Source organism: Thrips palmi, unplaced genomic scaffold, assembly GCF_012932325.1.
Source record: "Thrips palmi isolate BJ-2018 unplaced genomic scaffold, TpBJ-2018v1 HiC_scaffold_19, whole genome shotgun sequence".
Classification (NCBI taxonomy): Eukaryota; Metazoa; Arthropoda; class Insecta; order Thysanoptera; family Thripidae; genus Thrips; species Thrips palmi.
The window spans coordinates 6190490-6210341 of NW_023144628.1; the positions used below are offsets into that span (position 1 = coordinate 6190490).

A 19852-nucleotide genomic window follows, 5' to 3' on the forward strand; every position below is an offset into this window, starting at 1 on the left:
TTTTCCTTACTGTCTCTGTGAGGGTATTTGAAATCAATTAGGGCCACAGTAGTGAGTTGAGAACATTGTATTCTGCATTCAAAGAGTTAACAGGATTCAATGTCAATATGCAATATGTACAACTTTGGAGCATTGCTAATGTACATAAATAAATCTAGGGTGAAAAATAATCTTAATATCTTTCCCTTATGGATGGTTCTCTCCTAAAGTAAAGGTCTTGCCTCTGCTTGTGGTTGATTACTCACACAATTTGATCCTTCAAGTTGGAGTTACTGGACTTAAGTCACTAAGTGCTACAATTTCACAAGACAAAATTTATGAAAATGCCTTCAGTAATATCCTGAGGTGGCTGATAGTAAATCTAGTGCTCACATATGGCAACCACTTTGAAAAGTTATACTGCTAGATCCTAATGTGGCATATCAACTTGCAAATTAACGTATTCACTTTGGCCAAAACCAATCAAAGTCTACAGGCATTTTGTACTAACCAGTTTCCAAAATAAGGTTTCTCTTCTAGATGAAGTTGATTTCAACCACTATCCATCTGTCTTTAAAATGCTCCTCAATCTACGAATTCCAACACTTGAATAAAATCTTACTTAAAACTTTAAGGCATCATAACATTCACACAAGGTTTTAAAAATATGCAATATATATTTTACACTAAAAATATTTACACAATCATGACTTCTATAGACATGTTCGTTAATACTACATGGACACACTGATGTAATGATGTCACTTCAATTCGAAAAATGACCAATCACAGCAAAATTAAAAACTTAACACCTGCATTCACGTACACAAAGACAAAATGCCAATCTGAACCAAAATAAAAACTATGGCAAGAGAGATTCAATACAATATTATAAATACAATAATTATTCATTTAATAATTTATTAAAAAAAAAAAAGACATGGGCATGGAAATGCATGTGCATCTTCAATGTAATAAACTCAACTCAGAATGTGAGACATGGCATCACAGAAGTAAAGCTTAAATAATCAAACATACCACATCACATGACTAATTTAAATACAAGTTACAATAAGATGAAAGAAATAATCATAGTTGAAAAAGTAAGTCTCATAACAAGGAACAAGGGGAAAAAAGAAACTTATCTATTAGTCTCTGGGGGAAAACAAAAGGATCAAAATATGCAACTCAAGTCATTGGTCCCTTCTCAGCCCATTCCTTGGCAGTAAATGTTTTTATTTTTAAACTAAAGTAGTGTGATGACATGTTTTTTACCTACGTCTAACAACATGATGTGACCACAATGGGACAACTGAGTGATGTACTTGGTACTTCAGAAACTTCTCAAGGAAAGACAGAATATTTCATTTGAAAGCCTGTCTTACACATTATCCAGTAAAAGAGGACAGGGTATGCAAAGGAGTGGGCTGAGCTCAGGAATGTATCAAGGCAGTAACTGGCAGTAGATGGCTTGGTAGCTTGACCATAGCAGGCAAGCAAAAGTCACAAAATCACAAATAAAATAGGCACCCGAATCAGAAAGAAATCTGCAAGGTGACACAGTCACCAAGAGCTTGTCAATAAAAGATGACGAGAAGAAATAGCCCACTAATGAATGAATCCCTAGTACGATCTAATAATCTTGCTTCAACAATATCTTTGCCACAATTTGTTGAGTTTCTGAATTAAAAAGAAAAGGCTTTGCTGCTTATATTGGGTAGACAAAGCAGCTAATCACAGCATAGGAGACGCAGTCAAATGCAATTCAAGGGCGGCTCTCACTGCAAGAAATTTCAAACACGTAAGCATAAGTCAAATTTAATTGCAACAAATGCATTTTAATCAAGTCGAAAAATGTCAAAGACAACCTACCCAGGGCCAGGGAAATAATAAGGAGGTGGCCGTTCGTACTCCGTAGACATTGGTGGACTGTGAGCGTGGGAGTGCGAAGCATGAGGACTCTGGTAACGAGGCGGGCCGTTGTTGGGGAAATCCCAATGCCTGCAAAGAAGGACAAAGAGTCAAGTTAGTGGTCTGTTTAAACGACGGTGCGTCGCACAATATTGTGGGGTCTCGATGGACTCACTTTGGTGCCATGTCGGAATACCGCTGCTGTCCTCCGGCTTGAGAGTGACTGGCTCTCTCCGGCTCTGGCCGCGCACGTTCACGCTCACGCTCCCCGCGGCCTAGATGAGCACTGTAGTCGCCAAGGTAGCCTCCGCCTCCACTAGAGTTGTCGTAAGTTTCTTGGTAACTACGGCCTCTACTATTTTTAGTCTTCTTGCGCTTTTTGTCATTAACACTGCGAGAGAAAGAAATTTGGCGTTAAACATTGATAATATCGAGGACATATTTCAGCAACAGTTTTCATGGTTAAAATGTGACTTACTTTGCTAGCGGTATGTTGTCACGATCAGCATAGGCATCATACATGTATTCTCTGCAAAGAAACCATCTCATAATAAAAACAAAGTAGGAACATGTATCCAATCAACATCAACCTGGCATAATGCACTGATTCCATCACCCACTTGGAACAGTCAAAAGTAAAACTTACGCTTCAACCAGGGGTCCCGGATAAGGATCTGACTTTTGATAGAGTGTGGCCAGTTTTACAGAGAGAATAATAGACGGGATGAAAAGTAAAAGGCACCAACCAACACTAGCCCAAAATCCATTCTGTTAAACAAGAAAAAAATTAATTAATGCCAGCTTTTAAGTGTGCACAAGAAGGTAAATGAGATACTCACAAATGGGTTAAGGATTTCGTCACAAGTTGCCATAAGTGTGGCATTGTAAACACGACTTAGGGGCCAACATTTTCCCACCTCTGAATGGGTGTGGTCTACAACACGTTGCATGTAATGTCTAACATGATTCAAAAACTCATCAGCAAATTGTTGAGCGATCTGTAACAGGTAGTGAAGTTAATAAATGTGTTAGGGAAATAAGTAGAGAACAAAGATGCATTGAACATTAAAATAAACATACCTCTAAGAGCTTTTGAGGTCCATCTTTGTTGAGGTAGTCTTGAGCTTTGAGGACTTCATTCATAAGACTGTATATGGCATCTTTCAGTGAGTTATGATTTATATTTAAGTGTTCTTTAAGTTGTTTAACCATTTCACTTAAATTCTGAGCAAATCCAGACAACTCTTCAATGTCTCTTTGGGAATGAATAAGGTTTCGTGCCTCCACTTGCAATTCATCTTGAATCTATAAAGAATAGAAGCATGAGATAACAAGTAATCTTATAAACATTCTTCAAATGTAAAGATGAACTCAACTTACACTTTGGTCATCGATGTTGCTCGCAACAGTCTGGAGCACATTAGCAAACTCAGTGAAATTTAGCTCTGTGATCCTTTGACCCAACTACAAACAGAAAGACAGTAGTAGGATTAGTAACTTTACACCTGTGTCTAGCAGTAAACTGGAGGTGAGAGAAGAAAAAAGATCCATACCACTTCAGTGTATGTGTCAAAAGGAATACTAGGTGATGACTCTGCCAGTTCTGCCAGTTTCCTCCTGGCTTGATCTGGTAAAATGACAATTTGGCCTTCAACACTCAAGCGTTGCTTGATGTTATCCAAAGCATTCTGAAGGCCTTGGTTGTTAGCATACGACAGCACCTCGCTAACATTAACTCTAGCTTCCAAGTCCAGAACATCATAAATGGAGCGATTTTGATGACAGGCGCTAAAAACAAAGACCAAACCAATAATTTCAGTTGGTACACATTTGGAAGTATGTAGGTAAATTTTATAGCAGTTATTAAGAGGGAACTTACATAATAACAGAACTGACGCTCGTGTGGACCGCGGGCATGCGACGATGGCGGCCTCGGTGGTGTGACGAGTCAAGCACCAGGCCCTGGAGCATGCTCTCCAGAGGGGTTATCTCGTCAATAAGACCAAAGATTTGGTTATCGCTGGGATCTCGCAAGGGCTCGCAGATTGTGCGCTCAGCAACAACCCCGACAACAAAATGAACGAGGATGACTAAGATTATAGCAGAGCTCGTCAAGAGAATCAGCCACACAGCACTGTAAAATACATAAAATAATTGTCAGAGAAATACATTTGTGTAGCTGGGTAAAAAAAAAATGATCAAAAATTATATATTATCACATACACCATGAGAAGACGTGCGCCAGTTCCCTTGGTACAGCTATCGTCATTATAAGAGGCATCTGGTCGCTTTCCACAGAATCCACAAAACAGACCAAATGTGATAGGGGCCAGTATCATCAGAAGAATGCAGCTCACAACAAGTCCCAGGTGATATCTATAGAATAACGTAAAGGATAAAAAAATAAATATAATAATGTAAAAAAAAAGAAATGAGTGAAATTAAAGATGAGCTAAAATGGAAATCTCATTCATAAAGATAACAAACCTGTAAGGACTAAATTGAGGAATGTAAACTTTGGCATCTTCAAGAGGGGCTTCTGAGTATCGCAGCACAGCTTGATCAGCCCGCTCCATGAGTTGGGTAATCTTTCTTGCGATTCGGCCCACATCATCACCTGTTAACACATTTGCATTAGTATTAAAGAACTAAGAAAGGCACCAAATAGAATACAGTCAACCGATTCTAATATTCTGGAGATCTTACCAGTTTTCCCAATTGACTTTGAAATTGAAGGGACTGTATCATTGACAGTTCTTTGAATCTCTCTCTGAATGTTATCCAACTGCCGCTTTCCATTCAGCAATTCATTTTTCACGTCTTCAGATACAAGCCCTGACACAGTCTGAAGGCTCTCTGATATATTTGGTAACTAGAAAAACAATGATAAAAAATTGTTACTTGCACACTTAGTTGGTACACATTAATTTTGGTAATCTATGCTTCTTTTTTTTTAAGAAAAGAAAGGACTAGATGTACAAAGTGATTGAAAGATAACCATGATATGAAAAAAAAAACTACATATTTTATCATCCACTACAAAAATATGCAGGTTAACTTGAAACAATAAGAAAATTCAGAACCCAAAAGTACTGTAATGCAATAAAACTACAGTTCCAGTGTACTACAAGCAAAAAAACAACAGAAACATTACAATTTTTTGTAGTCACACCACATAGTCCTTCTCTAATATAAAAGATTTAAGACTTTGTGAGTGAGAAAAAAAAACACACACACATTGCTTTGAGAAAGAAAAAAAAACATTGTTAAAGAAGCAACAACAGAATTGTACAAATTGACACTATTCCATGCAGATGCAAAGAGCGAAAGTCTGTCTTTCACACTGTACCTTTGGAAAGTATTTGTCAAGCATCTTTTTTTGGCATGGAAGAGGGGTACAAGGATGTATTAGATGTATGACAAGAACAATAATGAGACAGCACAATGATCAAATGCATTAGAACACAACGAATACTTACATCATCAAACTGTTCTTTGATGGTAATTTGATTGATCTGCGCGCTGTAAGAGTCCATGACCCCTTTACATTGTGGAATGCTTCTACACCTTCTTGAAATTTCAATAAGGGAATTTCTGACCCTAGTTAAACCTGAAAATAGACATGCAACATGTTTTAAAACGAGTGACATTGGCTAATCCTATGGCCTTCATCTATGTACCGATACACCTTACCTATCTTCAGCACCCGTGCACTAGATCTCAACTTGTCTGTAAGCCTGCTGACCTCCGCTAAATCCGATTTAATATTACCCAGACCTGCCACTAGCTGGGTAAGATTGTCCAGAGAAGTTGCATGAGATATTTCAGCAAGCTGCCTGTTCATTTTCTCTCCGCTGCCTGCAAGAATCAGTCGCAAAATTTCACATAGCATCATGATGGAGTTACAAGAGCAATTGAGCAGGACGTGCGGTCCAGGTCCTTACTTTGGAGGCTCTGGTCCAGGGCGGTCGAGAGCTCGTTGTAGTTGGTGATGAGCAGGTGGTTGATCTCCTTCTGCGTGTTCTGGAGGAAGAGCCGCGTGTCCGCCACCAGGTTGCTGGTCTTGTTGGGCAGCTCCTGCACGCCCTTCTCCATGTACTCGTTGGTGACGAAGGCGCACACCACGCCGAACAGCAGGGCGATGGCGATGCCCGCCAGCAGCACGCCGAAGAAGTGGCGCCGGCAGGGGTCGTGGCGCTTGTCGAAGGGTTGCGAGCGCGCGCCGCAGCGGCCGGTGCAGCGGCAGCAGCAGAACATGAGGCCGGCCACGGGCAGCACGGCGGCCAGCACCAGGCCCGCCAGCACCACGCCCAGCAGGCCGCCGTAGTACGCCACCAGCGAGTGCCACTCCACGGGGCCCAGCTCCACGCGCCCGTCCTCCACCTTGACGAGGCCTGCAACACAACAAGGCAAGCGACGCCCTTCAGTCAATCAGTCCACCAGAAGCAGGGAATGACACGCCTCCCCTCCCCGCCACCCAATCCCTCGCACCCTGGTGCAGGCGGCCAAAACTCTCCAGAGTCAACAGGACCAGAACCGAAATTGTAACGCCCCCCCCCCCCCACCGCGCACCCCCTTGCAGCCCCGCCTTGGGAAAACCTCAAGCTCGTCACGGCGCGGGGCAGGCGGGTCCTTATTGGACGCATCCGGTGCAGGGCGGGCAGGCCGACGACGCCTCGGCGACACACGCCGTGCGTCGCGTCGTTGCGTCTGCGTCCACAGCTGTGCGTCTCGGCGGCCGGGGCGGGCGGGGCTCACGGCTCCGCGGTGCAACAAGAGCGACATTCGTCATCGCGCAGGTGCCGCCGCGGCCCCGGGCCCCGGCCATCCAGTGCCTCGGCACGCTCGCTGCTCGCTCGGCCATCGCCGGCCTGCAGGCTGATTCCGAACGGCGCTTCCGTCACTCTCGCACTCACGGGGCGGCCCGCGAGTGCGAGAGAGTCGGAGCGAGACCATGCAGGCTGGCCAGGCTGGCCGCCCATATGGGCTGTTCACCGCGCTATTCAGCGCACTCGCCACCAAGGCCGAATCAATGATCGGGCACCGCGTCAACGCGTCACGCCGCGCAAACCAGAGCCCCCCCCCCCTTTTCCTGCCCGTGCAACTGCTGGTGCAACTGCAGCGACACGGGGACTCACATGGTCCTCACGTGTCGGCTTCGCTGCCTGCCTGCCTGCCTGCACCCTCAGCACACACCTACCGACACCCACCGGCAGGCGGCCAGGCCAAGCAGGCAGCCAGCCCAGCCAGGGCTTTGCAAAGCCATCTCGCATTTCAGCGGCACAACCTGATACTTTCACTCGACTGCCAGCAGACTGCCAGCAGCAGGGCGGCAGGTATCTGGCCGCGCCGTGCCGCACCGGACGTGGACGAGCGGGCGAGCCTTCCCTAGCCTTCCCATGCACCCAGCAGGCAAAGGCCCCTGCGATGACGCTCCGGACAAACTAATTAATTCGCCTTTCTGCATTTCCAACCTCGTTGTTCCCACCGCGCCTCTTCGCTCGCCGCGCCAACAACAACAACAAAAGCCACAAGCAGGCGGCGAGCGAGTGAAAATTAACGGGGAGGCGAATCGGCGGCCACGTTCGGCCGGCGGGGCCGGCAGCACATGTAGTACATGGAGCATGTAGGCGCCGGCGTGTACACCGCGATTAGGCACGCACAGTGCACAGCCATGGCACAGCCCCGCAGCAGACTGATTCCGAGAGTTGTCGCTCTGTCCCTCTCGCAGCTACACGTACACGCCCCACGAGTGCGAGAGGGACAGAGCGACTCTCGGAATCAGTCTGCCGGCGGCAGCATGGTGGCAGCGGATGCGATAAAGGCGGCGATTCTGAAGCGTCGTCCGTCTCTGTCGCACCCGTGGGGGCTGGCCGGGCTGGCGCAGCGCGTCTTCGGGATCGCTCTCCGTTCAGCAGGACCACGATAAGGAGACGCCGAGGCGCGCATCGTTCGCGTCTCAAGAGCGGAGGCTCAAAATGGACCGGACTGCTGCAGCAGGCGGCAGGCCGATTCCGAGCACTGCTTTCGTCGCTGTGTCTCTCTCGCACCTGTACGGGACGCCCCACGAGTGCGAGAGAGACAGAGCGACGAAGGCAGGCAAGCCAAGTCAGCCAGCACAGCCAGCCAGCGCGGTTCCAACGGTCCGCCGCGCCGCGGTCGGCGTGGCGGGGCGTGGCGCGGTCGCCGTGCAGTTGTGCCTGTGCCCTAGGCCGCCTGGCCTTCCCTCCAGTGCCGCTACACGCTGCCAGTACACTGCCAGTCCTGCGCCACGCCACTGCCACCAGCCGGCCGGGCCGGGCCGGGCTGGAGGGACCTGGCCGACGGGCCGTGGGGCCGCGGCCACGGCGGCCACGGCGCTGCCGGCCGACCGGCGCACAGGTCGGCGCGAGGCCAAAGAACTGGCTGCAGGTCTGCAGGCAGGTGGCGGCGTCCGAAGCGCTACCCGCCACGCCGGTGGTGGCACGCCAGCCACTCGCGCTTCTTGGAGGCGTCGCGCGCCTCGCACGCAACCGGTAGAGACGGGCACTACGCCGATCATCCTCCTGGCTGTCTGTCTGTCTGCCATCCATCCTGTCAGCTACAGGTAGTGCCTGGTGATGGTGACTCGAACCGCTACGCCAGCGTACGCCAGCAGTGCTCGGCGCTCCGCCCGCCTCGAGAGAGATGCGAGTCCGAGACAGGAGAGATACTGCATAAGTCAGGGCGCGGCCCGCCGAGGCAGCCAGGCAGCCACGGGCTTGAAAGGCTCAGCGCTCAGCCTGACTTGACTTGTGCGAACACTTTCTCCGATCGGGGGCGGAAGGCCGGCGGAAGGGCGGAAGGAAACAAAGGCGAGGGAAGCGGCGATAAATATCATCAGAGCACAGTCAGGCAGAGCGGCAGAAAAGGGCCGACGCGCCGCCGCACTGTGGGCCACAATCGGCGCCGGCGGCCGAAACTCTAGACGCGTTTTGAGCTCCAGAGTCGCTGAATGGGACTCGAACCGAACGTGTGACCCCACCAATGGATTCCTCGTTCGGAGAGCAATCCATTGGTGGGGTCACACGTTCGGTTCGAGTCCCATTTAGCGACTCTGGAGCTCAAAACGCGCGCGTCCGAGGTTTTGACCGCCTCCACCGGTCTTCTGGCCCACTGTGCGCCGCGGCTGGGATTCGAACCCGCGACCGGCATTGTCCTGGCGGCCACTTGGCACCGCTTGGCGCGGCACCGCGCGGCACGTTCCGGCCTCCTTTCCCCGCATAGCGAAGCGCGAAGCGAGCGGAGTGACTCACTCGGTTCACCAGTCCGACGCTTCGCCGCGACGCCGCGACGCCGGAACAGCGGGACAGTGTACCGACCGAGGGGGTATTGCTCCAATTCGACGGCTGCCTGTCTCTCTCGCACTCATGGGGCGTGCTGCAGGTTTGCGAGCGAGACGGCGCGGCGGCCGGCCGGCCAACCTCGTGGCCTACACTGGCAGCGCATCGACACTACTCGCACCTAAAGGGAGCTCAAAACGCGTCTAGAATTTCGACCGCCTCCACGCAGTCTTCTGGCCCCCAGAGCGAAAGTCCGCCTTTGGCAACGCGCGCACCGTGCAATTTTTCATAGCCGCCACGCGACCTGCGGCCTGCGGCGCGGCGTGCAGCGTGTGAGAAAGAAACGTTTTGTCACATGCCGGGGCAGAAATTCTGGTGGGCGCTCTCTCACGGCGTGGCGAAACGAAACGCCGGAGTGGCTGCCCTGATAAACTCCCAGCGGGCTGATATTCCGAAAAGTGTTCCTCGCCGCCGCGTCCGTCCCCCTCGCTCTCGCGGGGCGCCCCGTCAAGGGGCGAGAGAGACGGGGCGACGAAACACTCCGCGCCACGACGACAGCAAATTGGCCCCCGGCACCGCGACCTTCACGCCGGGCAGGCAGCGGCCCGGCACTGGAAGGACTGGAGGCATGCTGGAGGCACGCTGGAGGCGGGGAAGCGAGGCAAAGTCCTAAACGCTGCCTGGAGTGCCTGGAACCACTGGAACGGCAGCCAGCCCTGCCAGCCCGCCTCGCCTCGCCTGGCTAGAGTGCCTCTCCTGGAGCACAATTTTTTCAGCCGCCGCGTTGGTTTGAGAGACAGAGAGAAAAGAGGTGGGGGGAGGGGGGCAAAACGTCGATCCGCTTCCAGTCTGTCGAGCGAGACCCGAGTCAAAGGCTTACACTATTACTCCAGCACTCCAGCACCGCGCCATGAGTCGAGCCAAGCGCCGCCCACGGACGACAACCATAGGCAGTAGTGGACCGATTCCGAGAATCGTTTTCGTCGCTGTGTCTCACTTCGCACTCGTGGAGCGTCTCGTATAGGAGCGAGAGAGACAGAGCGACGAAAGTGACTGTCGGAGTCGGTCTGCTGGCGCCAAGCCTGTTGACAATACCGCCGCAGTCTGGCCAGCACTGAATGCAAGACAATGCGACCGGACGGCACAGCCCGCGAGTGCGAGAGAGACAGCGCGACCGAAACGAGTCTCGGAATCAGTCTGCAGTCTGTCCATGAAGCCACCGCCAACAGCGCAGCAGCCAGCGAACGGCATCAAGGGCGGGCAAGGCACTGCAAGGCGCGGGGTCGCCGTCGGACGTCGTCGTTTAGGGGATCCGGGGCCGTCGCTCTGTCTCTCTCGCACTCATGGGGCGTGCCGTGTGGGTGCGAGAGAGACAGAGCGACGACTCTCGGAATCAGTCCGCAGGATGAGGGGCGGAGCAGCCGTGCAGTCATGCAGCCTGCAGCGCAGGCAGGGCCATTAGCGAAAAGCCTCTCTCTCCCTCTCTCTCCTCACACACACATCAAAGGGCCGTGACGTCACAGCGCCGCACAAGGCGACCAATTATCGCTGCCAGAAAGTGCAAACCACGGTGCGGTGCGCCGCGGCGCGTTTCGACAGCGGAGGAATATGAGGACAGCCTGCAGACTGATTCCGAGGGTCGTTTTCGTCGCTCTGCCTCTCTCGCACCTACAGGGGACGGCCCACGAGTGCGAGGGAGACAGAGCGACGACTCTCGGAATCAGTCTGCAGCCGCGGTGCGGTGGCGGTAGCATCATGCAGGCCGTCAGCCCGACGGCCAGGAAGCGACGCCGCGAGTACTTGACCCGACCCCCTCCCCTTTCCCGCTGGGTCCTAAACTGCCCGTCGCTGCCCCCAGTGGCCCCAGCGGGCCCAGTGGGCCCCCCACCCCCGGACGGCACCGCGACGCCGCGCCGTACCGCTCCGCTGCTTTCACCTCTCGCCACGCGACGCCCCGCCAGGCCACAGCAAGCAGAAGTCCAGGGACACGGCGAGCAGGATTTCCTCCCTACATAATGCACGCGGAAAGCAAAGCCAACGCTAAACCGACAGACGCTCGCGCTGCCCAAACGCTGCGGTGACGCTCCGTCTCCCTCGCACTCGCAGAACGTGCCGTGAGAACGTGCCGTGAGGGTGCGAGAGAGACAGACTCGCAGTGACGCGGCCAGGAGACGTGACGCGTTCCGATTAGCGACTCCGGACTACACGATAACGATTCGTGTGTCCGCGGCCGCGAAGGCGAAAGTCGGCGGGCGGGCGCCCCAAGTCCTCCTCCACGACGGCGGCGCCCAGGCCAGGGAAAAGTCCCGGTGATACGAGCCCGCCCCTTAGCGCCCCCGTCCGGGCAGCACACTGGCAGCACGGCGATAACGACTCGCAGAATCCTCAATGAGTCACTCGTGTCACCGGGGACTCCTTCCTCCGCCAGTGTGCCGCGACGTCCCGCTGTCCATCGTGACGGCTTCCTCCCGGCCAGCCGGCCGCCGATAAAACAAGTAAAACAACGCCTGCGCGCAACATCACATCCCAGCGGCGGCAAAAAGAGAGAGAGAGAGAAAGAGACAATGAAAGAGTGAAGAAGCGCAGACTGGCCACTGGCGGTTCGCGCCGAGGCCGGACGGGCCGGACTGGACTGTCCATGTCCACTCACTCCACTCCACTGGTAGCGAGCGTCGCCCCCTCGGCGTTGCACGGCGTTGCCAGGTCGATATGTCATGGCACGTCCACGGCCCCACCGGCCTGCGCACTGATTCCGGGAGTCGTTTTCATCGCTCTGTCTCTCTCGCACTCACGCGGGGCGTCCCGTGTGGGTGCGAGAGAGACAACCCGAGGAAAACGACTCTCGGGAATCAGTCCGCAGGCCGCTGCCTGCCATGCCCATCCCATGACGCGCGCCGCAACCGATAAAACTCTCCCATTTTGATTCATATTTTTATTTTCGTTTTCCCCCTCGCCCACTTTCTCCGCCTCGATCATTAGGTCATTAGCAAGGCCGAGGCCGGCGCGGCCGACTCATTTGCAACGCGTCGAGACAAGTCCCACAAGTCCACACACACACCCGCCGCGCAGCCCCGCCAGCCCGGCTCGGCCAACCCACGCCCGCGAGGTAGGCAACCTCCCCGCGGTGAAGTCGTGTCGTCGCGCTCTCTCCATCTCTGTCGCACTCGTGCTCACGGGGCGGCCCGTACGAGTGCGACAGAGACAGAGCGACCAAACGACTCTTGGAAACGGCTGCGCCGGCCGCGCTTTCCGTCCTTTTTGCATAACGCCCCCCGCGTCGGCTTGCAGTGTGCCTGCACGGCCCGCACACATGACGGCATAAAGCAAGCGGTACACAGACAACCGTTTTTCCACCAGTGAGTCACCGCAGAGTCACCAGACTGGCCGGGTCGGCCCGGCCGCGACAGCCGCGACGCAGACAGACCCGGCTGCTGCTGGAAGACGGGCCAGTCCGTGACGCACGAGGCTGCCGCGCGCCGCGCCCCCGACTATGATTCCGGAGCTCTGTCTCACTCGCACCTGTCTGGACGCCCCATGAGCGCGAGAGAGACAGAGCGACCGGAATCAGTAGTCTGCAGCCCGCCGTCCCGTCACACAGTGTGCAGGGCGGTGGACACGGCCGTGCCAAAGCGAAGCAAGGCGAAGCGCACGCGCCGCCAAGCACTCCGTGTCGGCGTTGGCGTGGCGGTGCGCGACCAGGATGGCGGCGGCGCGCTGGCTGGAGGCTAGAGGTCCCCGTCGTCATGACAACGCGCGGCCGCGGGCAGCCGGGGGCCGTCCAAAACACGATTCGGCGCGGGCCCCGCTGCTGCCTCCCCCCTCTCCCCGCCCCGCGCGCTCTGCGGCCCCGCGGCCCTAGGGCTGCGCAGGGCAGGCAACGCAGGACCCCATGGCGGGCCGCATATATTTTTAACCCGACGATGCAGGGCCCAAGTGTGATGCGGGCCGCGGCGCCGCGGCGCGTACAGTGGCGGTTACAGTGTGGGGCACTCGGAAGACCCGTTTGGGCCGACGCGGCTTTGGAAACTTTTTTCCAGCCCGAATCGAACTTGTGAAGAGCAATCCACTGGTGGGGTCATGCGTTTGATTCAAGTCCCTTGAGGGCTGGAGTTGGTTCGACTGAACAGAGGCCTTCTCCGCGGCACGCACGCGGCACACTGTATCGACGCGCCCCGCCCCGCGCCACCTGGAGCCGCTACACTGTATACCACGGCGCGACCGCGCGTGTGGGTGCAACGCCCTTGGCGCCGCCGTCTAGAGCACCGCGACGGCGAGGCGCGTCGGCTGGCGGTCGCGCCCCGCAGCTCCATTCTGAACACTGCTTTCGTCGCTCTGTCTCTCTCGCACCCTCACGGGCCGCCCCACGAGTGCGAGAGAGACAGAGCGACCAAGGCATCAGGTGCAGCGGAGCGCGGCAATGGCGCCGATAAGCGGGCCGAAGCAGGCAGCAGCTGCGGTGGTATTGGTCAGGGACGACGGCAACACGCAGTGAACATCCTCTCAATCAGAACACAGCGTCCTTATCGTGCACACGCTTCCTCTCTCTCCCTCCGTCTCGTCGGAGTGTGCGCAAGCTGCAGCCCGTCGCGCCGGCCCCAGCCCCGGGGCCCCGGGCAGTGTGGTGGCTGAGGGGCTTCCCTGACGCGGCGCAGCCCGCGCAGCCCGCGCAGCCTGCAGGCCGCCGAACGAGGATGCTGCACATGCTGCGGCATGCAGGGGTCAGGCAGGCTGGGGCTGGGCCGCTGCGAGGCACGGCACGGCGGGCGGGCTCTAGAGCCCCGTCACGTTCACTAGGCACAGGATTTGGAAGGAGAGAGAGAGGGGGGAGGGGAGGTAACGCACGGGCGCGCCGCGGAGGCGTGGCGAGGCGTGGCGGCGCGTCGCGAGGTCCATACCCCCATGTGCGGCCGCGGCCGCGGCGCGCCATCCATTACGGGCTCATCTCCGCGGCGGGGGGCTGCCGGGCTGCCTCCGTCTCTCTCGCACTCGCACCTCCGGTGAGGTGTCCCTCGAGAGTGAGAGAGAGAGAGAGAGACGGAGCCACGAAACTTGCTGTTCGGAATCAGCCTGCCCAGCCACCGGAACTCGGAACCAACAAAGCTCCGGCCGGCAAATGTAATCTCCAGGCAGGCAGGCAGGCAGGCAGGCCCCAGCGCGAGGCGAGGCGAGGCAGCCTTGGAACGCGTAACAGTGACCTCACCGGGCGCCGACGCGTGCCGTGCCGTGGCGCCGTGCTGCAGTGCCGCCCCGGTGCGGCGTGGCGTGGCGTGCGCAGTGCAGCGCACGCGGCACGCAGTTTGGCCGTTCCGCCAGCGAGATAAACACGAGGAAGCGGCAAGAGGGTGGCGGCACGCGGCGCGTCGGTCTTGACATTGAAAACGCGAAACGCGGTGTGGCGAGGTGGGCTGCTACGCGCTGCCAAGTGGTCCAAGCTTCGAGTGCTGGCACCGGGGCCCGCGGCCCGCCCCACCTCACAACCGCGCCGGCAGCAATATTTTTACGATTCCACTTGAGATGAGATAGGTCCACTTGGCCTGAGTAGGAAAACGCTTTTTCCTGTTCTCTACGCTCATTATGGCTGCAACACTGTGTGGAACAAAAACCCACAGGACACTCTGCTAGTTCAAAACTGTTATAGAATACAGTGGGTGATTTTACTTGGAAAGACCCAGGGTAAGACACTATGATGCCCTAAAACCTCCGAAAAATGCCGCCAACACCTACATGTAAACTGATAAGATGACAAAAAATGAACTTTGGTCAAGAATTATATTAATTTCAGATCAGAACTACCTCTTTTCAACTGAAACCACCACATTTGTTAGAATATTTGTAAGGCTACTAGCAAAGAAAATAATTCCTATTAAATTTCTTAATTTCACTATAAAAGAGAAAAAAAGGGCCCAAGAATTTCATTGAAAAACACTCAATTATACCAGGAAACATCTAAAACTCAAATTACAAGGGAGAAAAAGGCCAAACATTGACTAATTAGACATATTGATTTTCTTATTGATCACAACAAAACTTTACAATTCAAAATTACCCAGCATTTAAATCTTGATAAGAACGTAAAATTGAGAAAGAGACTCTCCAGGAGCTACGGCTCACTTGGAACTCGTTAAAAATCGAAGTCATGTGTGCACATGACAGCCAAATATTGTCTGTAAACAAAGGCTTGCTGTCTGCACGCGCACTGCAAAAACAAGCCAAAACGAAAACAAGGCGCTTCCGGGCGCCTAAAAGCACTCTGCAGGGCGGGCCAAGGGACGGCGAGCCCTCAGGAGGCTCCTGGGAGCGCCCAGGGCGCCTAGATAAGGATTTTTCATTCAGGTTAATGACCAATTCCATTCAAGCAGAACTAGGGTAACGGGAGTGGGGAGCGCTGAGGGGCCACAGCTGATTCACTGATGAGCCAGGCGAAAGGCACAAGACTGGCGGAAACCGTTACTGAAATCGAGGCTGAAATCACGAAAGCAAGCGGGTTGGGAAACTCACCCTGCGGGTACGGCTCCTCGCGCTGGATAATCCTCATGAACATCTTGGTCAAGTTGTACAGGTTTCCCATGCCCCTGGCATCGAATCGAACGGGCGACCTGTAGTTGTGGTTCAACACTGGTGGGGAGTACTGGATCTCGCGGAAGGGCATGACGTTGGGCAGGGCATGCTGCAGGCCGCGGGACGGCGCCACGGCGTAGCTTAAAACCACCACGACCCCGACGCAACACCAAACAAAACAACGGCTGGCCCCTTGAGCGAGCGCCATGTTGGCGGAGAAAGCCGACGAGACGGCCCTCCTCCTCCGAGAGTCCGCCGCAGACTGACGACGGACGGGACGGCCGCACGCTGTCTCTGTCTCTCTCGCACAGTCGCGCACAACACAAAGGGGGAGGGAGCAGGGGGGAGGTGGAGGAAGCCCCCCTGCGGCCGCTTTCGGAAGGCCGAGATGCGTGTGATAACAAGCAGTGAAGTCTCGTCGGCTTTCCAGACAAGTTTTAACGCGAGGGCGACGCGGAGAGACCACGAAAGTCGGAAGCTGAGAGCGTGGAGGTTGGCAGCAGTGACGGAGCACCAGTGGCGCAGGGCAGCGATGGAGGATGGCCGTGGTGTCGTGGAGTATCTGCGGCGGGCTCGCTCATGGAGAAGTGCGGACGGTGGCGATACTCCACGGTGGTAGAGATTTTACGCTGGAAATAGTCAATCTCCCGTGAGCTCTACGTAAATGTCGTGGGGAATCTGTTTAAATGGTGCGATCTTGCAGTGTGTAAACGTAGCAAAGTGTCACTAGGACCGTAAGTGTTCCGGACGGAAACAAATTCAAAGTACATGTAACCAGAAGGCCTTCCAACGCAAAGTGTCAGCACAAGCAGACGACAAAGAACAGCGTGCTTGGAAGTTTGCCATACTAGCGATAGGTGCTGCCATCTGGCGAGCGCTCCGAACGTCGTTGATTACATCCTTTTTGCATTTATTTACCTCGTCATCTCATTCAGCGACGGAAGCGGACGGTCGTGCGTGATCTAGGATCTGACTTCAAGCTTTAGTTTTGCGTTGTCACCCAGCATCAACCCCCACCTCGCTATCAGCATGAACTAGCAGACCGGCCTCCAAGTCAAAAACCTCGCGCAGTCGCTCCTGTGCCTTATAAGTGGCAGTTATCTAGTGCGGTGCGGTAGCCCCCTGGTTGTCGTCCGATTACAAGGTGAGCCATTATCAGTACAGTGATGTGTTAGTTATATAATACAATGGCTAAACGGTGTCTTGAACCTTAACATTTCTAATTGGAGATTTTTTTTTGTAGATGCTGTACTTGATACTGCAATGGTACATTTTGGTACCTGCTCTGCTAGCCCTGCTCTACTGGCATGGGACCAAAAACTTTTCTCATTGGCGGAAGCATGGTGTAAAGCACATCCCTCCTGTATTCTTCTTTGGCAACATACGCAAGCGAGTGCTTTTCCAGCAATCATTCCATGAAATTCAGAAGGAACTGTACTTTGCCTTCCCTGGCGAAAAAATAGCAGGTACAACACCGGCCCTCCCCTTTACTTTCTTCAAATACGATTTTTGTCATATATAAATATTATTTGACAGGCATTTACGAGGGAAGACGTCCAACTCTGATGGTCCGTGATCCTGAATTAATTCGCCTCATCATGGTGCGAGATTTTGACCATTTTGTGGATCGTCCCTTTTTGCGATTCCCTCAGAGGCCTTCTATTGCCAACATGCTTATAAGCCTGCAAGGGGCTCACTGGAAGTCAGTACGAGCCACTCTAACCCCTACATTCACATCAGGCAAAATTAAGGCAATGTCTTTGCTTGTCACGGACGTTGGCAAGCAAATGGTTTCATATCTTGAAAAAACAATTGACAAACCAGGTTTGTATGGCTGGGCTTGAGGCAACAGTTTTCAAAATGTAGTCATCTTACTAATTTTGATTTGTTGTTTTTTAATGTAGATGGATGTGACATGGAAATGAAAGATTTCTTTGGCCGTTTCACTATGGATGTTATTGCATCATGTGCATTTGGAGTTCAGTGTGATTCACTTACAACGCCTGATGCCGAATTTGCAGCATTTGCTGGCAAATTCAATGATGTACCAATTTATGAGAGAATCATGATTTTCTCAATATTACTCTTTGCTCCTAATCTGGCACGCTTTTTCCCTCTGTCATTTTTGAACCGAGACGTAGCTAAATTCTTGGAATCAGTTGTGCGGGATACCAAAGCTCAAAGAATAAAAAATGGAATTAGGTATGTATAACTAAACCTTCTCAGTAAAGCTTCCTGTCCTCATGTGTTCTTTACATTTTTTCTTCCTGTGCAGGAGGAATGATTTCTTGCAGCTAATGATTGACACTGCCGATGCTGACAAAGCTGATGGAAAAAAGACAGGTACTTTTTTATGCTATTTATTTCAACAAATTAAAGAGCCAGTTTTTCAGCAGAGCAGTTTTGAGTCTTGCCTTGTGTTTTTATTTTTGCTGTGCAGTTTTGACAGAAGACATTGTGATTGCTCAGTCAATTCTGTTCCTATTGGCTGGCTTTGAAACTTCAAGCACAGTTTTGGCATTCACTGCCTATGAATTGGCACTGAATCCTGACATCCAATCAAAGCTCCGCGAGGAAATTTTCAAAGTTTTGGAAAAACACCAAGGGAAATGCACCTATGAAGCTGTTCAGGAGATGGAATATTTGGATATGGTTATACATGGTTAGTAAAGACATTGAGTTTACAACTATCATAACAGCTATTTTTGTCATCATTTGAGATAATTATTTCATTTTTTAAAATTTTTATTTTTGCAGAGTCTATGAGAAAACATCCACCAGTTGCAAGGATGGATCGTCAGTGTACTGCTGCATACACAGTTCCTGACACTAACTTGAAGCTGGAGCCCGGGACCAGCGTCACCATACCAGTCATGGGATTGCATTATGACCCTGAGTATTACCCAGATCCAGACAAGTTCGATCCTTTGAGGTTTTCTTCTGAGGAAAAAGCGAGGAGGTCACCCTATGTATACCTTCCATTTGGTGCTGGACCAAGAAATTGTATTGGTAAGCATCAAAATGTGTGAGATCAAATCAGTTTTAATTGTCTTTTATCAACTAATTATTTATGTGTTTCATTCAGGTGCTCGGTTTGCTTTAACATCCACTAAGATGGCAATGGCTTACTTGCTTCAAGACTTCAAAGTCGAACCATGTGGCAAGACAGAGGTTCCCTATACGTACAGTAAATTCAGTATGATGCTGAAAGCTCACAAAGGCGTTTGGTTGAATCTAAAACGTTTGGTTGAAGTTTCATCTCCATCATAGTACTGTAGTTAAATTTTCTGTCTAGCCACAATCCTTTCAAGGGTTAGAAATTGTATTTCAATTCTAGTTTATCCTTGAAATCGCCTTGATAATTTTGACGTATAGCAGTATTTGTAATCATCCTACAAAATGAGCACCTGGAAAGTATTCCAGTTTATTATGTACAATGCTTGATATTTTTTTACTCTTTAAATTACTAGCTTTATGTCTAGTGTTGTTTCCACTGCACCAGACATGAGATTAGGGCCTCAGATGTGGCTCAAATTTCCATGGGCCTCTCCTTTTTACAGCAAGGCCATTAGATGTTCCTTTTGCCAAAGTTGCTGTGGTGGGTGGTTGTGTGTTGCCTTGCCTTCCAGCCCTTGCTTCAAGGCAGGCAACTTTTTGAACTATTTTTTCCTCTGAGGAGGTGGCTAACTGTTTTTTTAGCCAGTGACTCAAATTTTGCTAGTTTTTAGTTTTTTCGATGTTTACAATGGATATTGTAGTAAACAAGTTTGGTTTCTTTCAAACCATGGGATCTGTATTATGAGAACTGTAATTTGTCTGTGATTTTTTGACACTAGACCAAAGACAAGTCCAGTGAAAATTTATGTACCCAAAAACAATAAAGACAAACAACACATATTGAAAGCTGGTTTATGTTGTATCTCGCCCTTTTCTCCAAGCAAATTAAACCATCACACTCGCTCGCTGACGTGAAAGTGTCACCCGAACTGGCATTGGTCCGGAAATACTCTCCCGCTACAAGCGCGGGGTATGGACACGCGCACTCTCTGCGGGCGCCGATACTCCGCGGCGTTTCCATGGCAACGCGCGGCGGCCGCCACGTT

General features: G+C 52.3%; 2 protein-coding genes across 3 annotated transcripts; one reads left to right on the plus strand and one right to left on the minus strand.

Annotated features, from left to right (window-relative positions):
• Nucleotides 1-49: 49 nt before the first annotated feature.
• LOC117646456 (prominin-like protein) lies at nucleotides 50-16031 on the minus strand. Of its 2 annotated transcripts, XM_034387390.1 has the most exons (18): nucleotides 15690-16031; nucleotides 5835-6284; nucleotides 5584-5748; nucleotides 5370-5500; nucleotides 5240-5263; nucleotides 4597-4762; nucleotides 4378-4507; nucleotides 4114-4266; nucleotides 3770-4024; nucleotides 3444-3678; nucleotides 3271-3354; nucleotides 2971-3195; nucleotides 2730-2888; nucleotides 2537-2658; nucleotides 2369-2419; nucleotides 2066-2281; nucleotides 1852-1980; nucleotides 50-1760 (listed from the first exon to the last, which is right to left on the minus strand). In XM_034387390.1, exons 1-18 carry the CDS (start codon nucleotides 15955-15957, stop codon nucleotides 1745-1747), a joined length of 2979 nt encoding a protein of 992 aa, XP_034243281.1. In that variant the 5' UTR covers nucleotides 15958-16031; the 3' UTR covers nucleotides 50-1744. The 2 variants fall into 2 exon arrangements, with proteins under 2 accessions (XP_034243281.1, XP_034243282.1); XM_034387391.1 differs by lacking the exon at nucleotides 5240-5263.
• A 576-nt stretch (nucleotides 16032-16607) lies between these two features.
• Nucleotides 16608-19652, plus strand: LOC117646457 (probable cytochrome P450 6a13). Its single transcript, XM_034387392.1, has 8 exons — nucleotides 16608-16893; nucleotides 16993-17215; nucleotides 17286-17573; nucleotides 17654-17951; nucleotides 18025-18092; nucleotides 18190-18411; nucleotides 18507-18758; nucleotides 18835-19652. The coding sequence occupies exons 2-8, from the start codon at nucleotides 16993-16995 to the stop codon at nucleotides 19017-19019; spliced, it is 1536 nt and encodes a 511-aa protein (XP_034243283.1). The 5' UTR covers nucleotides 16608-16893; the 3' UTR covers nucleotides 19020-19652.
• Nucleotides 19653-19852: the final 200 nt, after the last annotated feature.

What these genes read in the sequence shown, in the direction of transcription:
- LOC117646456 (XM_034387390.1), bottom strand. Translation starts at nt 15,957, where the DNA reads ATGGCGCTCGCTCAAGGGGCCAGCCGTTGTTTTGTTTGGTGTTGCGTC. An exon ending in CCGGGACCCCTGGTTGAAGC is followed by an intron (nt 2,420 to 2,536) that starts GTAAGTTTTACT and finishes GTTTCTTTGCAG; the next exon opens with AGAATACATGTATGATGCCT. An exon ending in TATTCCGACATGGCACCAAA is followed by an intron (nt 1,981 to 2,065) that starts GTGAGTCCATCG and finishes CCTTCTTTGCAG; the next exon opens with GCATTGGGATTTCCCCAACA.
- LOC117646457 (XM_034387392.1), top strand. Translation starts at nt 16,993, where the DNA reads ATGCTGTACTTGATACTGCAATGGTACATTTTGGTACCTGCTCTGCTA. An exon ending in CCCTGGCGAAAAAATAGCAG is followed by an intron (nt 17,216 to 17,285) that starts GTACAACACCGG and finishes ATTATTTGACAG; the next exon opens with GCATTTACGAGGGAAGACGT. An exon ending in TTTGGATATGGTTATACATG is followed by an intron (nt 18,412 to 18,506) that starts GTTAGTAAAGAC and finishes TTATTTTTGCAG; the next exon opens with AGTCTATGAGAAAACATCCA.